Source organism: Sceloporus occidentalis, unplaced genomic scaffold (assembly GCF_023333645.1).
Source record: "Sceloporus occidentalis isolate IW3139 unplaced genomic scaffold, rSceOcc1.0.p SCAF_3, whole genome shotgun sequence".
NCBI lineage: Eukaryota > Metazoa > Chordata > Lepidosauria > Squamata > Phrynosomatidae > Sceloporus > Sceloporus occidentalis.
The window spans coordinates 144,179,583-144,202,116 of NW_028316983.1; the positions used below are offsets into that span (position 1 = coordinate 144,179,583).

Genomic DNA, 22,534 nt, shown 5'->3' on the forward strand with positions numbered 1-22,534 from the left:
TCTTACCCAAAGTCAGTTCCTTGGGTAAGAAGATTCATTTTGTCACAGTAGTGAGGACTCTTGTATTAATATATGTAGTGTGCTATGAAGCCATTGTCTTTGTTGCATTCATAAGAGTGTCTCAACCTGGTGCCCACAAGATGTGCTGATGAACCTTAATTCTGGGTACATGATCCTTCTGTGTGCATATGTTTATGCCTACAAGTTACCTGTTGACTTATGGCAACCTCATGAATTTCATTGTGTTTTCTTAGGCAAGGAATACTTTGAGGTGATCCCTACCTGATATGTCACGTTTGTCATAGCCTGGATGTACAATGAGAGCAAAAGTTCTGAAACACGTCAAAGTCTTTCATCCAGACATAATAGATTCCTTACAGGGCTGGTGACGATGGCTGATATTGTACAGCTTCTACTACCAGTGCTTATTCTGAAAGTTTAGCACAGGAGTGGGGTGGTGATGGTGGTGTATGGCCTTCATGCTTATGATGGATTCCAGCTCACATCAGGCCCAGCCGGCTCACATCGGGCCCAACTAGTGCTCAGGTGATGGGAGGTATAGCTCAGCAACATCTGGAGTGTAACTGGTTCCTCTCCACAGGTTTAGTACAAATGCTCTTCTCCACATTTCATAGTGTTGCCCAGAGTGTAGTTTAGGATGGTATTTTGTTATTGCAAACTACTAGTTTTATCTTCATTATTTTCAATGTGTTCATTAAAAGTGCATTTAATAGGTTAATGAAGTGTATTTCTGGCATTAGATTGAACAATTACAGTTTTGTTGTGATCAGGAACTGCTATAAAAGGTGTGCATAGCTGCATGCAATGTCGTGATTCTACATTACTCCTTCTTTCTGTTACTTCAATTATGTCCAAAACACACTGCAGAAATAATCCAGTTTGAGACAACTTTAACTGCCCTGGCTCAATGCTAGGGAATTCTGGGAACTGTAGTTTTGTGAGACATTTAGCCTTCTCTGTCAGAGAGCTCTGGTGCCACAAGCAAACTACAATTCCCAGAATTCCCTAGGAATGAGCCAGGGCAATTAAAGTGGTCTCAGACTGGATTGTCTCTGCAGTTTTGGACCTTAGATTACCTAATCTTATTAATTCTAATATTCAGCTAATTACTAACTTAGAAAATGATTAGAAATAACAGTGTTACTATTCTGGTAATAAAAGGCAGTGATTATGTAAATTTTTATCTCTGAGTGATAATTATTCTGTTAAAATATGCTGAAAAGTGCAAAATATAAGTCATTCTTTTCACAACATCCTCATATTAATAACTTCTTTGTAATGAATGAACATGGTGGAAGTATTAACACAATGCAGTTAAATATAGTTACTTTTGCATAAAACTGAAAATACCATGAAGGAAGAAAATTGGTCAAAATGCTTACTTTTACTTTGATTTTTGCTCTGTTTCCTCCCTGCTGCTTCCTCTGAAGTCTCCCTCCAAATGGTTTTGGAAACTGGTTCCTGTAAGTTTTCTCAAACGCTTCACTTCAATGCAGTTATATTTTCTCAATGCGTCTGCCCATGTCATGCTTGTCTAATGAATCATTTACATCTCTCTTCTTTCCTCCTTCCATACTTTTCAGTAGATTCCTGTCCAGAGGTCTCTTATGATAATCTGGAGCACTGTAGTTTGCATTCTGATGAAGTCCAAATTAGCTGACATATTATATTGTTAATGTGTATGCATCCATAAGTGTGTGCATATAATATGTGCAATCTAAGTGTGCATTTAGTATGTGTAATGTGGAATTCATTTGAAGGGGGTTTAACCAGGGCATAATATGTCTGTAACAATACTCACAGGCAAATCCCTATTTAATACAAATAGGAATAACTCATGTGTTATTGTTGTTAACTAACCTCAAGTCAAACCCAACTCATGGTATCCCCATGGATGAGACATCTCCAAGCATTCCTATCCCTCCACTGCTCTGCTCAAGTGCTGTAGATTATGTTCCCAAGCATTTCAGATAAGACATACTCAAGTTGTACTGTATGTGGTACAGAACTCATTTATGTATTCCAAATAAATAGTTTTGTTAATAATTTAATAAATAGAATTGTACCGTATATACTAGTTAAGTGTTTGAGGCAGTGATAAAAAGTAAAAGTTAAAAAAAAACCAATTTGTGTTACACATAATGATCAATATTGTCTTTAGGTTTACAATTATCCTGTTAGCTAATGATTTATCCACTGATAGAACAGTACCTATGTGGTGAGTCCATATAAAGCAAGGATAGGAAACTTCAACCGGTTTTGGGGACTATTCACTCAGATTCCTTTATTGCTACCTCCAGTTGTCCAAAACTCAACATTTTTGCTTAGAACAAAGCAAGAAGGAAATTATGATTCCAGGAGTATAATTTCCCCTTAAAAACAGTGTGCTTTCTGCCTGAATGGCTTGTCTTAAAGTAAAAATATGAAGCATTGGATATATTTTCCTAAAATCTGAAGGGGAGGTAAGAACACAAAGGGTAGTTTACCATCCATGCAGTACAGATGGGCAGAAAGCGCTGCCCAGGCACCATCTTGGCGTGCAGCCATTCAGACAGCATGCACAATGAGGACGTTCCTTTGGTGCAGTGCCCAAACAACGCTGCACCAAAGGGGCATGATCAATCTGCCTGGCAGCGTGTGTGGTGCCTTTTCGCAGGCACAAAAAGGAGCTGGAAAACGGACTCCTTTTTGTTCTCTGTGGAGGCCAGATCGGTGTTGCAGCACCAATCTGGGACAGAAAGGGATGGCGTCTCACCACTCCTTCCTGCCCGTTTGTACAGGGCCTTAGTTTTAGTGAGAAAATCCTGAGGAATTTCTTTTAAAACTAGTAAAACTTCGCATTTATCTAGTTTTATTAGTTTTGCATCTAATAGATCCTTGCATTTAATACAGTTTAATAATAAAAATAATGATGTTTATTTATAACACCTTTTTCACCAAACGGTGGTACATTAGAACATATACAAACAAAAATGAATGATAAAACAAAAAACCATAAAATCATAAATTCCTAAAATAATATACTAATATGCTAAAAGCAAAAACAAACAAAATCCAGTTGCTATCCATCTCAGGTCCCTTAAGACGCTCAGCAATTCAATCCGGTGAATCGAAGAGGAAGGTCTTCAACCCTTTACAAAAGCGAGTAAGATCTTCCTCTTGCTGGAGGTGTAAAGGAAGACTGTTCCATAAATGCGAAGTCACATCCTTAAAAGCTTGCAGCCTTGACAGAGCCATATGTGTTGGTGGAACCACCAATAACCCTTTGTCTGCAGCTCTTAAATTTCTAGATGGTACATACTATGTTAGCTGAGCTTCCAAATAGTGGGGGAGGTTAAAGTGCAGCACTTTAAATACTAGAACCAAAAGCTTACTGGATCTTTGCATTTAGTAGACTTTATTTGGATGAGGTTGAGGAGATAAAAAGAAGACCCCTGGCCTGGTGTCATATTAGTTTTTTCCAGTGGATAAACCAGTTTTTTTTCCTAGTGGTTAAAGCAGACACATGCCTGGTATTGGTGAACAGGGTAGCAAATCAGAAACATACTTTGGGGTTGCTTTAGCCTTCTTCAGATCCTGTACTGTAGTTCTGAGTTACTGATGTATTGTTTTAAAAAAGGTGTATCCACAAATATATATTGGGGTTCTATGTTTTGCAGTTCATCAGCTTTCACAGTGAGCAATTAATGTCTGTGTAATAGAAATATATGCCCACATTGTAAATTCCTTTATCTTAAAGTAAAAGGAAGGGGGGATTGGTAAATTAGTCTTGACAATATTGTTAGTTAGGATGATGTACAAATGATTATATTCTTCATTTTCCTTTTACAATGTAATCTTTGTTAGGGTAAGTCTTTTGATCCAGGGATGGAAAGAACATTTTAAAATATTTTAAGAAATGGTTAAAAACATGTTTCTTGAGTGTCAGCCTGTGTTTTTACCTTGTTTTTTCTTCTTTTATTTTGTATCCCCTTTTTACCGGTGCTGGTCTGTGACTGTAATAAAAATGAACTGAACTGAATGTCAGAAACTGTGACAAGGACAAACTCAAAGTGATGAAAATCTTTACAGTTCAGGACTTACTTTGCACAGAATAACTCCCCAACTATAGCATTTTCTGCAGAAAAAAATGCTATTTCCACACAGGAAAAAACCTGTGCGTACATTTTGTGCAGAATAAGTACCAAACTGCAAAAAGTCTTCAGAGACTTTGGAATTTTCAATGACTTTTTTGTTGTGGGAAGAAATTTGCTAAAACTACTCATTTCTTCCTTCAAGAACAAAATTAGTAAAAAATTACATCCCTACTGTGATCTTCTTTTAAATCTTATCTCTTTCCTATTCTTTTCTATAATTCAGAATGTCTCTTATGCCATCTTTTTCTTTTGCTTACTACAACATTGTAAGTCAAAATAACCCAAATTAAATGCAGATCTGTTTCAACACTGGTAGGAGGGGTGAAAAGCTTCTGTCCCTCAGAATGTTATTGGATTGCAAATCCACCTGTGCTGTTTTGACTATCCTAGCTAGGGCTGATGGGAGTTGTAATCTAATAACATCTGGAGAACTACAAATTGTCTACCTAGAGTGATGGACGATGTCGCACTTGGTTTTATTATCTTGAGAGAAAGAAGTTGAATGATGATGGGTTTGGACAAGTGATAAAGGCTCTTTCCAATTCCATTTAATGTGTAGGAGAAAGTTCAGATATAATATTAGACTTCCTTAGACTTCCAACGTCTGGTAACAACAGCTAAAATAAAGAAGTAAAAAAGCCCAGCTTAGTCCAAGGAGAACTTGAATGGCCAAATACAATATTGTGGGCATATATTGCTGTGCTTGTGAAATAGATGGGAACATTGTGTTCCTCCCCCAAATAAAAAAGTCATTCTGACAAAGGGGAATTATTTAGACAATGACAGCCATCAAGTATCCCTTTTCACATGTTTTAGTTCAATATTTTGTATTTTACTAGGTTGTACTATCTGATAGAGAGTTATATTCAAAAACTGGGATGCTGTTAATGGTATATTTAATAAATATATGTTAGGGATTCTGCAGTGTCCCAATTTAAACATCATGAAGGGGGGGGGGGGACTAGCAACCCTGAAGACAAACACCTCTCTCCTCTCCTCTCTCCCCCTTTCTTCCAATATGGGCCTAAGGAAGAGACTGGAAACATCTAATTTCATTTTGAATTAAACATTGCATTTTCAAAAATAAAAAGAAACATTACTTTAAGCCCAGCAATCTGCTAGTGGTTGCAACAGAACTTTCTCCCCCTCCCCACAGCAGCCCTTTCCACTTTCTGAAAACCAGTCTCCAGAGGGTTTTCCAGCTCTCTAGAGCTGATTTTGGGGGTGCAAAGTGGGCTGAACTGGGAAGGGGAGGCATTAATTCTGTTGTTGCTATCTGCCATTCCTCCAGCATTTGATATATCTGTCAAAATTTACTATTGTAAATGATATTATATATACAGTAATAGTGAATGAACAGGCGAGTTTCCTGAACTCACAACATGCAAAGAAGATGATCAGTAGTTTATCATCTCAGGTGGTGGTAGGAACTAGTGCCATTTTTCTTTAGTTTAGGCAGTAGTTGTTGAGTCACAACCATTTTTCCTTCCATTTTCCTAATTGCTTATTTCCTTGGAAGCTTGGCATTGTTCTTTACTTTCTTGAGTACTGTGTGATTGTTGATTCCATATTGATGGATTAAAATAGAGCTTGTTTTCAACTGGTTGAAATTAAAATACATATAGTTCTGTGTGTGGCTGATTAAAAACTGGCATAGTTCCAAAGGGAGTTGGTGGTGGGTTTTCCTTTTAACAGGAAGCTATGTTTTGCTTCTGTGTCTAAATCTGTATAGAAATAATAATAAAAAATGTCTGATTTGGAAGCAATCTCTCTCTCTCTCTCAATCTCTCGTGCTATGGGATTTTTACAATATGCAGTTTAAATCTGTTCCTGCATATGTTTCATATGTTTCTGAATGTGTGTCTGTTAGGACTTACCCCTCCTCTTTTTACACAACAGGCTCGATACAGGAAGGAACAAGCTCTGCTTAAGCAGCTGCCCTGTATTCCACTGGTGGAAAATCTGCTGAAGGACGGTACAGATGGCTGTGCTTTAGCTGCCCTGATTCATTTTTACTGCCCAGATGTAGTCCGATTGGAAGGTGAGAACAATTTATCTGCTTAATGTTAATACCATTGCTTATAAGAGAATAATCAGAGACCTTGGTGGCTAGAGGCCTTTGGGAGTTGTAGTCCAAAAAAGGAACTTTTCAGAAGATCTGAGAGTAACGGTGCATTTTAATTTGATTCTTTCTTATTTTCTTAGTTTTCTTAAACAATGCTGAGACAGAATTCCTTCTTTCAGGATCCTGACATCCAGAATCATTGTGCTAAAACTGTTGGGTGATGTGGGGAAGGCAAGGGAGGAGTGTCAGAGATGCACTCAGCCCCAGCATACATGCTCTGGCCAGAATACTAGTGGGATGTTAAACTGAGCTGCAGTTAGTTGGTTCTTTCTCTTAACAGATGCACAGAGGTATCCACTACCTCTACACTGGCAGCAGAACAGCTGGCATTCCTTTCCGATAGTTAACACTCAGGTGCCTGTCTGTCTTCCTCCACCTAAGCATGGCCACCTTTGTCCTCACCACAATCCCAGCCATTCAGTCCCCCATTTCCTTTACATTGTTTACAAAGCCATAAATAATGACCTACACCAGGGCTGTGTTCGCATAGGCCAGAATATTCCAGTGTATTATGGCCATGAAGCTACCTCAAAGTCCCCCCATTAACTGGGCTCTCCAGAGCAATGTGAGACAGTTGTTTACAATGTGTCCCTCTGTGCCATCAGCTGATGGTGGCAGCACAAGTTGCACCCCCTGAGGCTGAAAATGAGCCCAGCATTGATCGCATGGCTGGGACCATCATTCTGACTTCAGAGGGGGCAATTTGTACTGCTGCCAGTGGCAGATGGCACAGTGGGATACATTGGAAACATGTTTTCAGCATCGTTCTGGGAAGATCTAGAGCAAAAGGTGATTTTTAAAATCCATATTAAGGATGGTTTACCACAGGTTCAGTACTTAAGTGGCCATACGTCATCCAGATAGTTTACACTAGAACCAGAGATTGGGTCCTGCATTGTCCAGACTGATCAATATGAAGACAAGGGGAGTATGTGTTATTTGACCTGTATGGATAGGGCCCAGGCCAGTTAGTCTGGACAAATGAGTTAATAAAAACATTTGGGTATAAAATTTTAATATACTAAGAAAAGTCAGTTCCAGAATGGGTATAGATATGTTATTAACTGTGATTAAACATTACAATAAATCATGTCTTATCATGATGAGAAATGGGCAGTAGTGAACTTTCTCTCTGTAGACTTTCCTCTACCCTTGTGGTGAATTTTTGTATCTGTTTCTCTTCATTTTATCTGAACCTGGTACATTTTTGTTCATCGTAGTTTTTTTTAAAAGTAATGAAACTGGTTTCTTTTTAGAAAATCATAATTAAGATTAACCACATTTCTGACATAATGCTAAATGTCAGCTAGTCATAAACAGAAGTGAATGCTTTTAAACTTTTCACTGCTACTTGAGGAGGAAAAGGTATGGAAGAGTACATAAGATGAAGTTTCATTGGAGCTTCTTCTCAACTGGATGGTTTATTATGACAGCCAAACATATCTACTGTGATTATATTTGTGCATAATGATAAGCCAAAATCTATGGATTAGTAAAATTACAATGTGAATTATCTGCTACTTGATCAATTATATCCATTCGTTTTTACTTTCACATGAACAGTTTAGGAAATCAGTGTGATAGCTTCATTTGGCCTCCAAACCTAGGATTACAGCTAATTTTATCCAAAGAAGCCAAGGATTGCATACAGTTTTAGACCAGAATTTGATCTTGGTTTGTAATTGTGGTTTGTTTATGAGTTCATAATCATAACCTTGGGCTTTGGATGCGTCATGAAGATACTGCCTTCTGATTTCATTAGCCAATGAAGGGAAGAGTGAAGGGACGCCATGTATAAGTAAGCACATCATGGTTTGTGATGCCATAATTTTTGGCTTCTTGCTGTGTGAAATGATTCTAGTACACAGACATCTAATAAGAATGAGTATTGAGATACCCTGGTGGGCAGAGTTGTACTGGGTAACATTTTAGCATGTTTTTATACTATGTAACAGTTGGTTATATTGAAAGATTAATTTTGATATATTTTAGAGGGAGGTTGCAATGACTGGGCTAATACAATCCAGAATGGGTTTGGGCAACAAGCAAAATGATCTGTGATATGCATTACAGTCGCCCCTTCTAACTCGTGGATAAGAGATTCATGACCTTGAATATCTGTGGACGGGTGACCTCCGCTATTTTCAATGGTGCATGCGCACGGGGCACACGCATGGGGGCATGCCCCACTCAAGTCTGTGGGCTTGAATATACATAAGCCTCAATTTTTGCAGAGGGGTCCCAAACAGATCCCCCGCAAAAACAGAGGGCCAATTGTAAAATGATTTGCAGTGTTTCCTTATTTCTGTACTCCTAAAAACAGGAGATTTCTTTCATGCTGAACCATTGGGTCTGAATTTGAGTTCCATATTCTCTTTCCTGTCAAGGCTGACTGCTTAAAAATAAATATAAAATACTGCAGAGAGGGGTGTTGGGTCAGATTAATCCAGTACCTACATTTTCTTTTTCATCATTTTATAGATATCTGTTTAAAGGAAACCATGTCTTTGGCTGACAGCTTGTATAATCTGCAACTGATACAGGAATTTTGTCAGGAGTACTTGAATCGATGTTGTCATTTCACACTTGAAGATATGCTCTATGCTGCTTCTTCAGTAAAGGTAACAAAAAAATGTTGCAATGTCTTTGTTTGATTCTCCACAGGAAGGGATATGTACACCTCTTGCAATAGCTTCATGTTCCCATGTGCTGTTTATTCCATAGACAGGGTTATGGATACTGCTAGAAGTATGCATCATCCTTATCATTTTGCATTTACTTTCATTGGAACACGTGGAAGATTCTGACATGTCAGTAGTGGTTTAGGTTTACTCTTCATTTGTGTGTATATATATACACAAACATATGGATATGCTTTATATATTCTCAGGAGATGATTTCCTTGACCAATAACCTTGTCAAAATGTGCTTCATTTTCTGGTTCATGTCATTCTTTCCTCCTGGTTTATGTCACTATTTCTGGTATCTGAGTTACAGTTGTTTGCAATTTAGAAAGGTTTACTTTCTGTGAATTACACTTGCTGGACATTGTTAATGAAAAAATAATAAATTGGGTTGACATCTTGTTGGTTAGACCCAACTAGAGTAGACCCGTTCTTTCAGTTGTTGAATGGTGAGTCAATGCCTTGCCAAATCCCATTGATTCAATTATTCTAGTGAGGACTAAAAGGATTTCAGACCTGATTTTTAGCATGTTATAAACTGAAAATATTTTATTTCTCCTATACATTGCAAATTTAATTCAAAGGCATTGAATTTCCATTGAAATTAATTTAAGATATGCTAACTAGCCTGTTTTTAAATGTGTTTTACAGGTTTTAATTATTGTATATATCATCTATAAGTCGATCTCATGTATAAGTCTAGGGGTTTGAGGCCAAAGTTATGGATTTTGATATGACCTGTGGATAAATCGAGGGTAAAACTTTGAGGCTCCTCAGGTCGATGGTGGTTCTTTTCCCAGCAGTGGACAGAGGCTGTTTCTCTGCTGCAGTGAGGAAGCACCAAAGAACCCCGGTTGCAGCTAATTTTGGAGAGGGGTTAAACAATCAGAGGATTCCATAGAACTGGGCCATTATGTTTAAAGCAGTGTCAAACTGCATTAATTCTGCAGTGTGGCAGCAGACCATGACAGAAAGCAGAGAATTTTCACAGAGAGGAGAGCATATGAAAGTGAAGCCTTGGTTTGTTGTCACATGTAAACCATGGACTTTGAGGAATGACAGTAATTTTCTTTCTTAGTAGTGCTATTTTTACCTACTTTCAGAAGCTGCTTCTTATGATTCGTGGGAAGAGAGTGCTACATCTGTTGCTGCATAATGATTAATTTATAATATGCAAAGAAAATGCAGGCTTCAGCTGCATAACATACACCTGCTGTTTCTTCTAATGTCAATAATAGCCTTTTAGTTTAAAAGACCTCTGCTCAAATTTTATCAATGATGGAGCATTCATGACAAGAAAAAAAATCTGTATAACTTCCTTATTTTTGATAGGTTATAATGAATTTGTATGGCAATATAAATGAAATAAACTGGGGCCGGGGGGGGGGGGGCGGAGCAGCTTTAGGTACAAATTCTGTGATATGAAACACACAGTTCTATATAGTGGCAGTATAAATATTTGTATAGGTGACATAATGTCTGGCTGGTTTGCCTTTGTAGGTTAACATGAAGAAAAAGGACAGAGAGGAGCATACATTGCAAGGAATGTCATTTTCCAGAAAATTGAGATTTCTGCTCACTGTAACTACAGGTGGCCTTCTGTGGATTCTTTATCCATGGATTCAATCATCCATGGATTGAAATATATATATATATATATATATATATATATATATATATAGCAATCTTTATATAAGGGACACAATTTTGCTGTGGAATTGTATTTAATAGGACTTGAGCATCCATGGATTTTGGTATCCGTGGGAGGTCCTGAAACCAAATCTCAACAGATACCAAGGGCCCACTATATAATGGTACCCTAATATATGGGCTTATAAGAAGGGTATATGTAACTAAATGCAGAGACAAAATAGATGCCTAGTACAATGTTTGACTTTAAGAAAGATGAGTAAATAGAACAACCCAAGGGAATTACCATATATAATCAGCTATAACCCGGCCTGTTTGGGGGCCAAAATTATGGATTTTTATATGGCCTGTGGATAAGTCAAGTAAAACCTAGGGGCATGTAACAAAGCATCTAAGGGATGAAGAAAACGAAAACAGTGCCAAAGAACTTTTAAAAATTCCAGCAGCCGTAACTGTTTGTACTCACCCTAAAGGCTGGATGGATGAGAGAGTAAAGGGAGGTCAGTGCTTGGGAGTTTGGTATTTCTGAACTTGAGAACTGGTTGCATGTTTTGTTTATAGAGAGTTGACATCAGGTCTGTAGAAAAGTTTTGACATGGGCCATAGGTCAGTAGTGAATCACATGCCATGCCTTCAGGAACACTCCAGTTCAGCATCTCACCTCTTCACTGTCCACAGGTTAACAGGAAACAGATCCATTTATTGAAACAGGCAATTGATTATTTGTTTTTTGCAGAAACATCATTTTATAGGCAGCTTGCTGTATTTTATCTTTATTGTAATGTTTTAAAATGATTTTGTTTTACTTTTTAAATTAATGGTGTTTTAATATGACATCTTCTTTAATTGTGTTTTATCCTTTTTATTATCAGGTTTTTCTTGTTTTGACCTTGTGGTAACCTATGTTGGAGCTCATGTCCAGAAAAAAAGAATGATATTCAGTAATTAAATAATGTTGGGTTAGATCAAGAGTGGACAGCTGCCAAGAATCTGGAGCCCTCATCTGCCACCTACCCCCAAAATTAGCAAGCATAGACAACCCCCCCCCCCTTTTGATTACAGTCTCATTTGAACCAGAAACAGACTTAGGGGGCTCAAAATAGCCACTGTATATCCAGCTGCACACCAGAAGCTTCCAGGGGCCATGGCTGCCCATTTTTAATGAGCAATACAGGATGCTTTGGTGAGCCACATATTCTGTGAGGTACACAGTTCCCATTCCCAGTGTATCGGTCAGATGAGAGTATAGGACAGTCCTTATATCCATAGTTTCCTTTTATACTTTTGTGATTGTAATATTTTATCATTTTAGAGAAATGAGGAAGACTTGACTCCTCCCTAGCAAATCCCCCCTCACCAGCGTATATAGTAAAGGAAAATCTATCCTTAAATTAAATATCTTTACACTATTAATTCATGCGATTTTTTACCTTCAGTGTAGCATTTTTATTCATGATGTCAGCATATCCAGTGGGTTTAGTCTATAACCAGCTTTCTGCATAATTAGGTCATCTCATCCGTTGCTGCTGTGCTTCTCCTCTTGCAGTATTCCAACCTTTCTTTTTGACAGAAAGGCCAAATCCTTACAGACATGGTTTTGTCCCTGTAGAGAAGAATAGAGTCAAATTTTAAATCAGCAGCTACTCACAGTGGCTCTAATCCAGTGCTTTTTCTGAATTCAGGATATACAATGGTATATTGGGTCTTTTTTTAAAAAGCCTCTTCAGATGCAGTGCCACAAACTAATGGTTAAGCCTTCCCAAATTTCAAAAGTTTATAATGCTTCAATAAGGCACTCTGTTTAGGGGTGAAAGTAGAAAGTTCAGCTGCACAGACATCATCTTAACCATGTGCAAATCTGCTGAGTGTCAGTCAGCAGCACTATGGCTGCAGGTTGCATGTTCCCCTTCCACGAAACATTCTGATAGGGCTTGCTTTGATTTTTCTGCTGAGACCTGGAAAGTTCTGCAGTAAAATGATTAACTTTACCTTGATTTTCATAGTATTGCTATTACCTTTTTGTACAAAGACATTCAAGAATATGCAGGCATGGTTGCATCTAAATAAATACATTGCTCTGACTTCTTTGAAAGGCATGTATTTGTATATGTATGTGCTTGGGAGGACTATAAATGCTTGTGTTTTAGCTTTCTTGATGAATACGGTATCAGTATGTTCATGCTTGACATTTTGAGTTTGGGTGTTCATTTCTGAGTGGTGGCATCTTTCTCTCATGTTTTCCTGTGACAGGGTTAATTCAGAGCTGGGTGAAGTGTGGCTATGTACATCAGGCAGGCTCTAAAGATTTTTTTCGCACCCTCCTAACCCTATGGAGCCACCTCATCCCTCCCCTCATTCCAGGAATGTTTTCCCATTACTGGATTATTTTACTTAACTGGAGGGGAGGGGGCCCCGAATACATATTTTTAAAATATTCAATAAAAAATTCAAAGTCACCCCCCCCCCAAAAAAAAAAAAACTAGCTTTCTTTCTCTTTTCTGTGTGCAGGTTTTTTTCCCCCCATACCTGAATCTGGTGTGGCCCTAGCCCCACCAAAGTTGTCCACCTCTGTTTTAATTGAAGTTGTTTCTAGGAAGTTGAAGGTAGTTGAACACTCAATTGAAGTTGTTTATAAAAAGGGTTATACAGTCATCCCTCCATATTTGCAGCTTTGATATTTGTGGATTTGATTATTCACGGATTTCATTAATATGTTCTCTCTAGGACTGTCTAGGTCCTCCAGTGCAACTCTGTGGTCAACTTTAACTAAAAGTTGCACTGAAAGACCATTTGTAGCTACTCCAGTGCCATTCTATGGTCAGTGTATGTTGGACATTGACCACAGAGTTGCACTGGAGGACCTAGAGATTCCTAGAGAGGTGTCCTCTCAGGTAAAAACAGTGTTTTTGTTATTTGCGTTTTTTCCATATTCACGGGGGTCTTGTTCCCCTAACCCTAGCGAATATAGAGGGACAACTATATTTGACATGAAGTTTCAGTCCTGGTGCTTTTGTCCCATCAGGATGAGTTTTTGTTGTTGTTACTACATCAGGAGTAGGCAATTGCAGTGGGAATAAGGGGCCACATTCAGGCATATGGCAGTACTCAGGGGTCACACTTTAAAAAAATGTTTTTTAAATCTGGCTATTATCTTTTTGGGTAGGAGGGGTGGGAATGTTTGGAAATACCAACAAGATTTCTTGCACGGAGGATTTAAAATAGGGATTCAAGCAAGAGAGGTTGGAAGGAGGGGTGGCAGCATTTGGAGGGACCAACAAGATTGCTGCTGGGAACTGAAAGAGAATGGCCAGTGAGGAAGGTAAGCAGAAACTAAGGCTAGGGGTGGGAAGGTATGGAATTGTCTTGGTTGCAGCTGTAAGCAGAGGATTGTTTACACCGAAGTGTGACAAGCAATGCTAACTATTTCAAGTAGCGAAAATCTGTAAATTTTTGCAGAGGAACTCCATTGGCTAGGTGAGAGGTGTTTACATCTGGTAGGTTGCATGTGGCCCACCCGCTGCACTTTGCCCACCCCTGTGCTACATAGATATTTGAAGGACTTTTTGTGATCAGGTGGAAATTCAAGGTTTGAAACGTGATTGAATGAGTTTACCTGGGACTGTTTTATAAGAGTGCAAAGCCTTTCAAGACCAACAGTCTTTACTGAACTCCCTTCTGTCATCCTCACTAAAAGAGCTCTTTGTATGTTCATAAGTAACAGGCTGTTCATATATTGTTTTACATAGTATCTCTTCTGCTTTGAAAATCTTTGATCTTGTCAGTTTTTAAAATACATTAATTTCACAGCTAAGCTACCACAGTTCATTGTAGTTGTGATTGTAGTTGTTGTGTGACTTCAAGTTGCATCCGACTTATGATGATTCGAAGGTGAACCTATCATGGGGATTTCTTGGCAAGATTTGTTCAGACGCAGTTTGCCATTGCCTTCCCACGAGGCCAAGAGCATTTGGAAGTCACCCAGTCGGTTTCACAGCCAAGCTAGAAATTGAACCCTAATCTCTAGAGTCATAGTCCGACACTCAAATCTCTACATTATGCTGGCTCACAAAACTAAGATTCCAACTCCCTTGACTCAGATCCAGACTGAGGTTACTGTGGTAGTGGACCCACAGATCCCCTACAAAACTAATGTAAGAAATTAAGATATAATAAAATTGGTACATTAAATAATTTCTGACTTTGCAATGTCGTATTGTCTCAACATAACAAAACAAGCCACTTTTTCCAGTAGGGATTCCCCTTGCCCACTATATCAGATTTCTATAAATCTCTTCATTTATTTACCCCATGCTGAATGTGGTTTGTTAATTTGAAATGTCTGATAAGGAACCAGTGTGTATTTCCCCCATAGTTTAACTGAAACTATTTCTTTATATTGAGGTCTCCTCTTCCTAAACTTTTTATGTGTAAAATTTACACATGTGTTGAGTTAAATATTGAATTTATTTAAATAAAACTGTTCTGATTTTAACAAAGTTATTTCTTTATAAAATATTAAAATATGAATATACATGAATGTTTGGATTAAAATATGCACAAAATAAACAAAATATTCTTATTCATACACTACATTGAGGGATGGAGGAACAACGTCTACATGTAGACGTAAAGAGAGGGGGTCCCAAGGGTAAAAAGCTTGAGTACAATTGCTCTAGTGTGAAGTCAAAGGCTTTCACATGCAGAATTCATAGTTTTTTGAGGGGGTTTTGGGCTATGTGGCTGTGTTCTGGAAGAGTTTATTCCTGATGTTTCACCAGCTTCTGTGGCTGGCATCTTCAGAGAACGCTCTGGTCAGGGATGATGAACTTGTAGGTCAGTGTGTGCATTCTTGCAGGTTCTCCATAGAGTTCTCCATACCCAAAGCCATAACCACTATTTGTTCAGGAACCTCATTTAGTTGAAAACAGAAATGAATTCTTCTGATCACCCATTTGGCCATGCTTGGGGAGAAAATGATGAATGGATGGATGGTTGAGGGTGGCTGTATGTAAAATAATATTCTGGCATTTTCTGTGAGCCAGGCCTGTCTGTATAGTTCACAGAATTCTGTTTGTTTTTCCCTTCCCACTGCCTCATATGTTTTAGGTACATTATATAAACCCAAGCCAGAAAACCAGTCCACCTTTGTAAACGCGTTCCAGTGCATGAGTCGCCTTCTCTGAATGAGGGTGGCTGCTTTGAAGAGAGATGTTGCTGAACTGCACCCCTCACCACTGGCTCTGCTAGCTATAACTCATGGGAATTGCAGTCCCAACAATATCTGGGCAGTCACAGATCTCCACTCCTTAATTTAGAAATGATTAGGAGAACCAGAAAGTTAATTTAAAAGTGAATCTTGCCTAATGCTTGCAATTGCCGCCCTTGGGTAACATTTTTTTTTAAAAAAGCACTTCTAGATATCCACTCCATTCACAATAGTACATATGGCTTCAATACTGAAGAAGTATTAGAATTGCTTTTAAAGTAGACATGTTTTAATTGGCATCTCTTTCCTGAAACTTAGTAAAATTTAATTGTACTGAACAGAACTAGGGTGTGTGTGTGTGTGTGTGTGTGTGTGTGTGTGTGTGTGTGTGTAAACCCACCATTACCATAAGCAATAGTGCAGACAATATTAAAAATTAACTTGGAGGACTTTACTTTGCTCAAATTAACATCTTTACCCTTTTTCCTTACTAAAAGGAAAGTGTATACAATTTAAAAACTGCTAGATCTGAGACAGAACACAATGCTATGCTGATGGATTTTGCTCAGGTTGTTTTATGAATTTTAGGATATAAATGGAATAGAATTTGACTGAAGGTGCCTTATTGCTTGACTTCAAGAGTTTTCTTTTTCCAAACCAGAGTTAAGCAGAGTTCTTGGAACACTGTGAAAAAGCAATTGTGGATTGAATTCTTGACAGAAATACTTAACTTAGGCCTGTTACAGACTGCCAAAATAAAGCTGCTTCAAGTCTCTTTGGAAGTATGCTATTTAAATGATGCATGGGTCCTAAGAGTCCGGAGGTCGCGCCAAGCCACACTCCATTCCTAAGCACTGGAGTGCAGCTTTGGTGCAGCTTCCAGATTCTTAGGATACATGCATCATTTAAACAGCATACCTCCAAAGAGACCCGAAGCAGCTTTATTTGGCAGTCTGTAACAGGCCTTAGATTTAAATGCTACACAGAAGGGGTTGTCAAAAAATTGACAAGAAAGTACTTAGCTGATCTGCTAAGCATGTGTGAAAGTCAACAGTTCTCTAACAGGATAAAATTTCTGTCAGGGGACTTAGCAAGTTTTCTGGAATATCTTCTGGGTGCAGTCAAATGGGCCTGCTCCTTCATTTTTATAATTCTTCGCTTTTGTTGCAAAACCAAGCAGCAGTAATTGAAAAGGTTGGTTTTTGTGTTGTTCTGGTCTGTGGTTAAGACCAGCAAAATGATATAGTTAGCTAAAACATTTTATTTCTGGAGTATGGGCTCTGTAAAGAGAAGCAAAAAGACAGGACCTCTGGTTGTTTCACTGAATCAGTGAAAAGAATGTATTTCAGTACACATATAGGGATGTGACTTTCTTTTATAGCTTAGGGATATTGATTAAGCTCTGCTTCTTATGCTGCTACATTGATCGACTGTAGCTGTCCTCACTTTGTTTTGTTTTACTGCTCTTCCACTAAGGAATGTACCACTTCTTAGCAGGGAGCTGGTTTGCATCATATCTGCAGTTTAAGCAGACTGCAGGGCATATGATTTCTGTCTTTGGCACTTGGGCTTGGTGCAGTGAGCATCATCAGCACCCAGGGTAATTTCTGTTCAGTGATTGCTAGCTGTTCTTGCTCATTTGTGGTTTATACCATCTTTCTAAAAGGCAATCAAAATTAGTTGCACCTTAAATACAATACCAATTACCTCATTTTCCATTTCCTAAATATTTTGCATGGACATGAAAAATTGAAACAGGACAAGCTGGTTTGGCCCTAGTTATCTGTTCAGTGCAAAATCAAGGTAGGAGATGATTTATTTGGAAGAATTCATGCTTACAATAGTTAGATTGCATATCAACAAGACCACACCATCAAGAACATCAGTAGTGGTTCTATACCTGTGTGTCCTACGTGTAGCTTTGTACGGGTTTAGCCAGGGTTCAAAAATAGTGACTGTTCAGCCTATAGCAAGCCCACTCAAAAATAGGCTCCCATTAAAACTGGATTTTTAAAGTACAGTGGGCCCTTTGTAGGATCCATTCAAGGGCTTGCCGTCCACATAAGCTTAAAGCCACGGATGGCAAGCCCACATATGGGGCGTGCGTGCTGTGTGTGCTCTGATTCAAAATGACATTAGCAAGGATTTCTTCCTGTTCTCCGACCTCATCTTTCCGCATATCTGATTAGTTGGCTGGAAGGAGAGGGTTAATTCACCATGTTCAGTTATGATTGCCAGGTGAAATAAGGGGGTTTCTTCCCCAACCATCCCCTAAACTCAGCAGCTTTAATAAGGACGGATTCCCCTTTGAGAGGTTGTTGTTAACTGCTGTCACATGGACTTCAGCTTATGGTGCCCCTATGAATGGGAGACCTCCTAGTCACCCTATCATCAACAACCTTGCTCAGGTCTTTCAGACTCAAGTCAAAGCATGGGTTCGTTGATTGAGTCTCTCCATCTGTAGTTTGGACTTCCTCTTTTTCTGCAGCCTTCTACCATATTGCCTTTTCTAGTTAGTCATGTCTTCTCAAGGTACATCCAAAGTATAGCAACCTGAGTTTATTCATCTTGGCTTCTAAGGAGAGTTCAGGCTTGATTTGTTTGATCTGTCTTTTTATCATACCAAGTTGGAAAATGTGGATTGTGAGTAGGCATGGGCAACTGTGTGGGGGAGACAAGGTGGACTAGCACATTGCTAGCGAACTTGTATTTACACCACATTGCTTCCAGTTCTTATTCAGTTGTGTGAGTGTGTGTGTGTGTATGTGTAAGATTGTGGGAAGGACTAAAATAAGGAAACCAGTATATTTTTGTACAATTTTAGGGTGTCGGAGGCAGTTTTGGGACAACAGATTAGCTGGGGAAATATCTTGAAGGTTTTAGAGCAGCCAAAGGGCTTTGGGGATATCTTTGGAGGCTGCATTCCTCACCCTTTGAATATACAAGTGACCCAGAAGGGCTGTGTGTGTGTGTGACACCTAGTCATCTCCCCACTCCCCATGCAGGCGCTGTTCTGCCCCATGGGGGCTTCTCCGCTCCCTGTGGGTGCTCCTTGGGCCTGTGTGGATGTTCCTTGGGCTCACCTGGGCTCTCCTCATGTCGTGGTGGTGCTCCTGCCCCTGGGATGGTGCTCCCCAGGCCCTCTCGAGCTCTCCCTGGGCCCCTTGTCACCACGGCTGTGACCCGCAGGGGCATGACTGCAGCCCTCATGAACATCCTTTCGGCCTTGGACCTCTGGAAACCCCACTGAAAGTCCGTCCCTCCTCCCCACACCAGGTGTCACCTGTTTGGAGATGCTACTGCTGGGGAGCACCTAGATCATTTTATTGTAGGTTTTTCTGAAGGGAGAGGCAAATGCTTCTGGGAATTCATGGGGTATTTACTTAATCAAAAGTGTCATTTGTGATCTACTAAAACAGACATGGCCCATCAACAAAACCTGAGAGATTCAATGATGGGAATGTAGAAGCATGACTGGGGCAATCCCAGTTCATATCTCTTCATACCTCAGTAGGTGACAATGTACTATCTACCATCTCCCAGTTTAGCCTACCTCAATGAATAAAACTAGGAAGAAGGACCACATGTTTTATTTTGTGCTCCTCAGGGGGGGGGGGGGTAAAAAGTAGTATATAAGTAAAACCAATAAATATATATAAATAAATTTCATTATCCCCTCTTCCTTGGTATGTCTGGACCTGTAAATCAGGCCCCTGGAAGAACACACTGTATTCTCTTTTTTGTTCAGTAGGTTGCAAGTTTAGTTCATTCTTAAGCAGGTCTGAACACAGTGTTTAATTAGATTTATATATTCATTCACGTGTGTGTGTAATTTTTTCTGATATCTGCAGTTCTCCATTATACACTGTGAAGTAGGTCATGTTTAGCCATTGAGATTTAATTGCTTTCAAAGGGAATCAGCAAAGAAAAGAAGAAACTGGATCATTTTCTAACTGCTTCTTTGTAACACATTGTCCTACTTAAGACTGTTCTAGGAGTTCTCTGACAAATTCACAGCTGGTCAGAGGAACATCCATGTGACTGGGGCCTGCAGAATTGTCTGACCTCCTCTATCTGCTGTGCATCAGATTCTTCTAAAATATTAATGTTGAAGGAATTCCAGTCTTTATGCACTTTTCTTGAAAGTCGGTCAGCCAGAATTGAGATGCAGTCAGGTACACTAACTTATGCTTCACTTACTGTGAGACAAGGCCACTGGTATATGTTTTTTAAATCTGGTTTAACTAGTAAAATATACATAACTCCTGCTACAGCTGCTTTCACACTAAGGCTTGGGTCAACAAAACAGTGTTTGTCCTTTGAAAATAAATGTACTGATTTCTGGCAGGCTAATCAAATACGTTTGTTTACGGAAGGAAATTGCACATACTATGGCATACTTCCCATGTTTCTCTTTCAAAAACAAGTCTCTTGAGATGGTCTTCCTGACCTTATTTAATGAGTGGTGAAAATCTGTTGGCATCTGGAGGCATGCCTCTGTATCTGAGATAACAAGCATAGGAGAGGCCCCCAGAACCATTGTAAGGATTTTCAGGAAGATAGCTGTAATAGTCTATTGTGGCAAAACAAGAAATAATTTTGTGGCATTTTAAAGCTTTACTATATTTTATTATGGAATAAGTTTTCATGAACTCTGTGGAGTGGGGTCTACAAACGCAAATGCTATGATAAACGTGGTGCAGTTTTTACAACACCGCAAAATTCTTGGTTATTTTAGGCTTGTGTGTGTGTCTCACTCAAGTATTACGCTTGCTTATAATTTATGGATCCAAAATATTATGGAAAAAGAAGCACTTAATCCACATATATTCTCTCAAGATGCGCATGATACTTCTAAAATGGCCCTTCTGATATGTATGCCTCTTCACACTTAAGGCTTCCTGGAATAACATGAGAAGAAGATCAGGTTTAATGGGAGAAACTTTACCAGTAGTAAACTCATTCTGTTTTGTCTCCAAGATCAGTTGAATGCCCATGTTCCTCAGTTGTTCATGCTGGCAGGGGATGTGGGAGATCATCTGGGGCCCATGATTTAATTTGCTGTGATGGTGTGTGTGGAATAAGGGACCTGGGTGCACCTTTTTGACAAAGCGAAATTGAGCCCCTGAAGGCCTACCAGAAGTGGATTCTTCTTGTAAATGAGGTGCATAGGGCCCATGTTCTTTGTTTAAAAGGGAAAGATGGTGTTATGTTTGCTACCATTGCAACTGAGGTGGAATATGAACACCCAGTCCCTGAAAGTTGATGATTGTTTTATGCAAAATGCAACACCATCCAGGAAAGGCTGGACTGAACATTACTTTCCAAGTCAGCGAAAGCATTTTTAAAAATTACTGGATTCCAAAAGTGTTTTTATGAGGGGAGTGGCAGGGAGAAGGGAGGGATAGGAAGGGAAGTACACAGGATATGAATGTGAGCTAATTAATATAAAAGGTAAAGGTAGACTAGTCGTAAAGCAAAACAGAAGATTAATTATAGTATGTATGTAACTACTTAATAAACTTGACATCTATGTTGACCTGCCATTTGGTAAGGAGGACTACATCACTTCTTGCCTGGATTTTAGGACTTCAGTTGTTTGGCCATTTCCCAGTGTTTTACTGACTTAGGAGGTTTAAGCACTATGTTAAGGATAACATAGATCCCTGTGGCACACAATAGCAAAAATGCCAGAGGATACTTCATCAGTTTCCAAGTGTGTCATTCTGAAAACAACCAGCCAGATAGGAACAGTATGGGATCACAGTACACTCAGTCTCTGTAGCCAAGTACATATGTACAAGCCTGAAGCATGATATAGTGCTTAATCTTTTGCATGAAAGATTAAAATTATTACTTTAGCTTTCAATATTGGAAGAGAAGGAAGAAATATATACTTTCATTCTACTAGTGTGACTGTCTGTGTTTGTATGTGTGTATGTTAATATTATGTTAATCCATAGAAGAGCAAAGCATGGCCCTCTGGTTGTTCTGAACTTCAGCTCCCTGCATCCTCCATAACTGCTGAGAGCTGTAATCTAGCAACCTCTGGAGGGCTGTAATTTACCCATGCCTGTGTGAATGGTTACCCTATTGAAAGAAAGAAAGTGGGAGAAAAATAAATCAAGGTCAGACACCATTTGCAAAGTGAAACAAATCTCAAGCTTGCCACCTAGTGTTAAATTGCTGCATTCTGAAATATGGTAAAAAATGTAACATATAAATAATAACTTATAATAAACCAGTGGGTGGATGAGAAACATACTGTGGCCAGGATTGAAACAACTGTGAAACTGGTTCTGTAAACTTAAGGGTGCTTTAAACTTGTTTTTCTCAAATGGGCCCCATCTCCTCAATGCCACACTACAACTTAATTTTAAAACTGAATATAATGGCAAAAGCAGCTTGATATATGATGTGAGGGGGTTGCTATTTAAAAGGAAAATGGACACACCAAGTGATACATTTCACTGGGTGGATACAGATCTCTTGTATGAGCTTCAACTGTAGTGGGGATCCCATCTTCTGTTACATGCAAGAATTCTGTGCAATGTTTCTTTGGCCTTTAAAAATGCTGATGTAATCTCACCACTTTTCTCTCTCAAATAGAAAACATTTCAGTATGCATCTATTTGTTTTACTTGTTGTTGTGCTGAATACAAATGCCGGTATTTTCCATCTTCCAGTACTGTTTGCAACTTGTATTTGATCA

The 22,534-nt window shown here is 39.0% G+C and overlaps 1 protein-coding gene across 6 annotated transcripts in view; it reads left to right on the top strand.

The window, feature by feature from the left end:
- Positions 1-22,534, top strand: part of LOC149316917 (calmodulin-regulated spectrin-associated protein 2-like) — a 107,997-nt gene that overhangs the window by 57,512 nt on the left and 27,951 nt on the right. For 3 of the 6 annotated variants that reach the window (XM_089516511.1, XM_089516513.1, XM_089516514.1), the window contains 3 exons: positions 1,452-1,484; positions 6,057-6,198; positions 8,764-8,903. In XM_089516511.1, coding sequence (XP_089372637.1) covers positions 1,452-1,484; positions 6,057-6,198; positions 8,764-8,903 — 315 coding nt within the window. The remainder of the gene's footprint in view (positions 1-1,451; positions 1,485-6,056; positions 6,199-8,763; positions 8,904-22,534) is intronic. The other 3 variants (XM_089516512.1, XM_089516516.1, XM_089516515.1) reach the window with 1 other exon arrangement.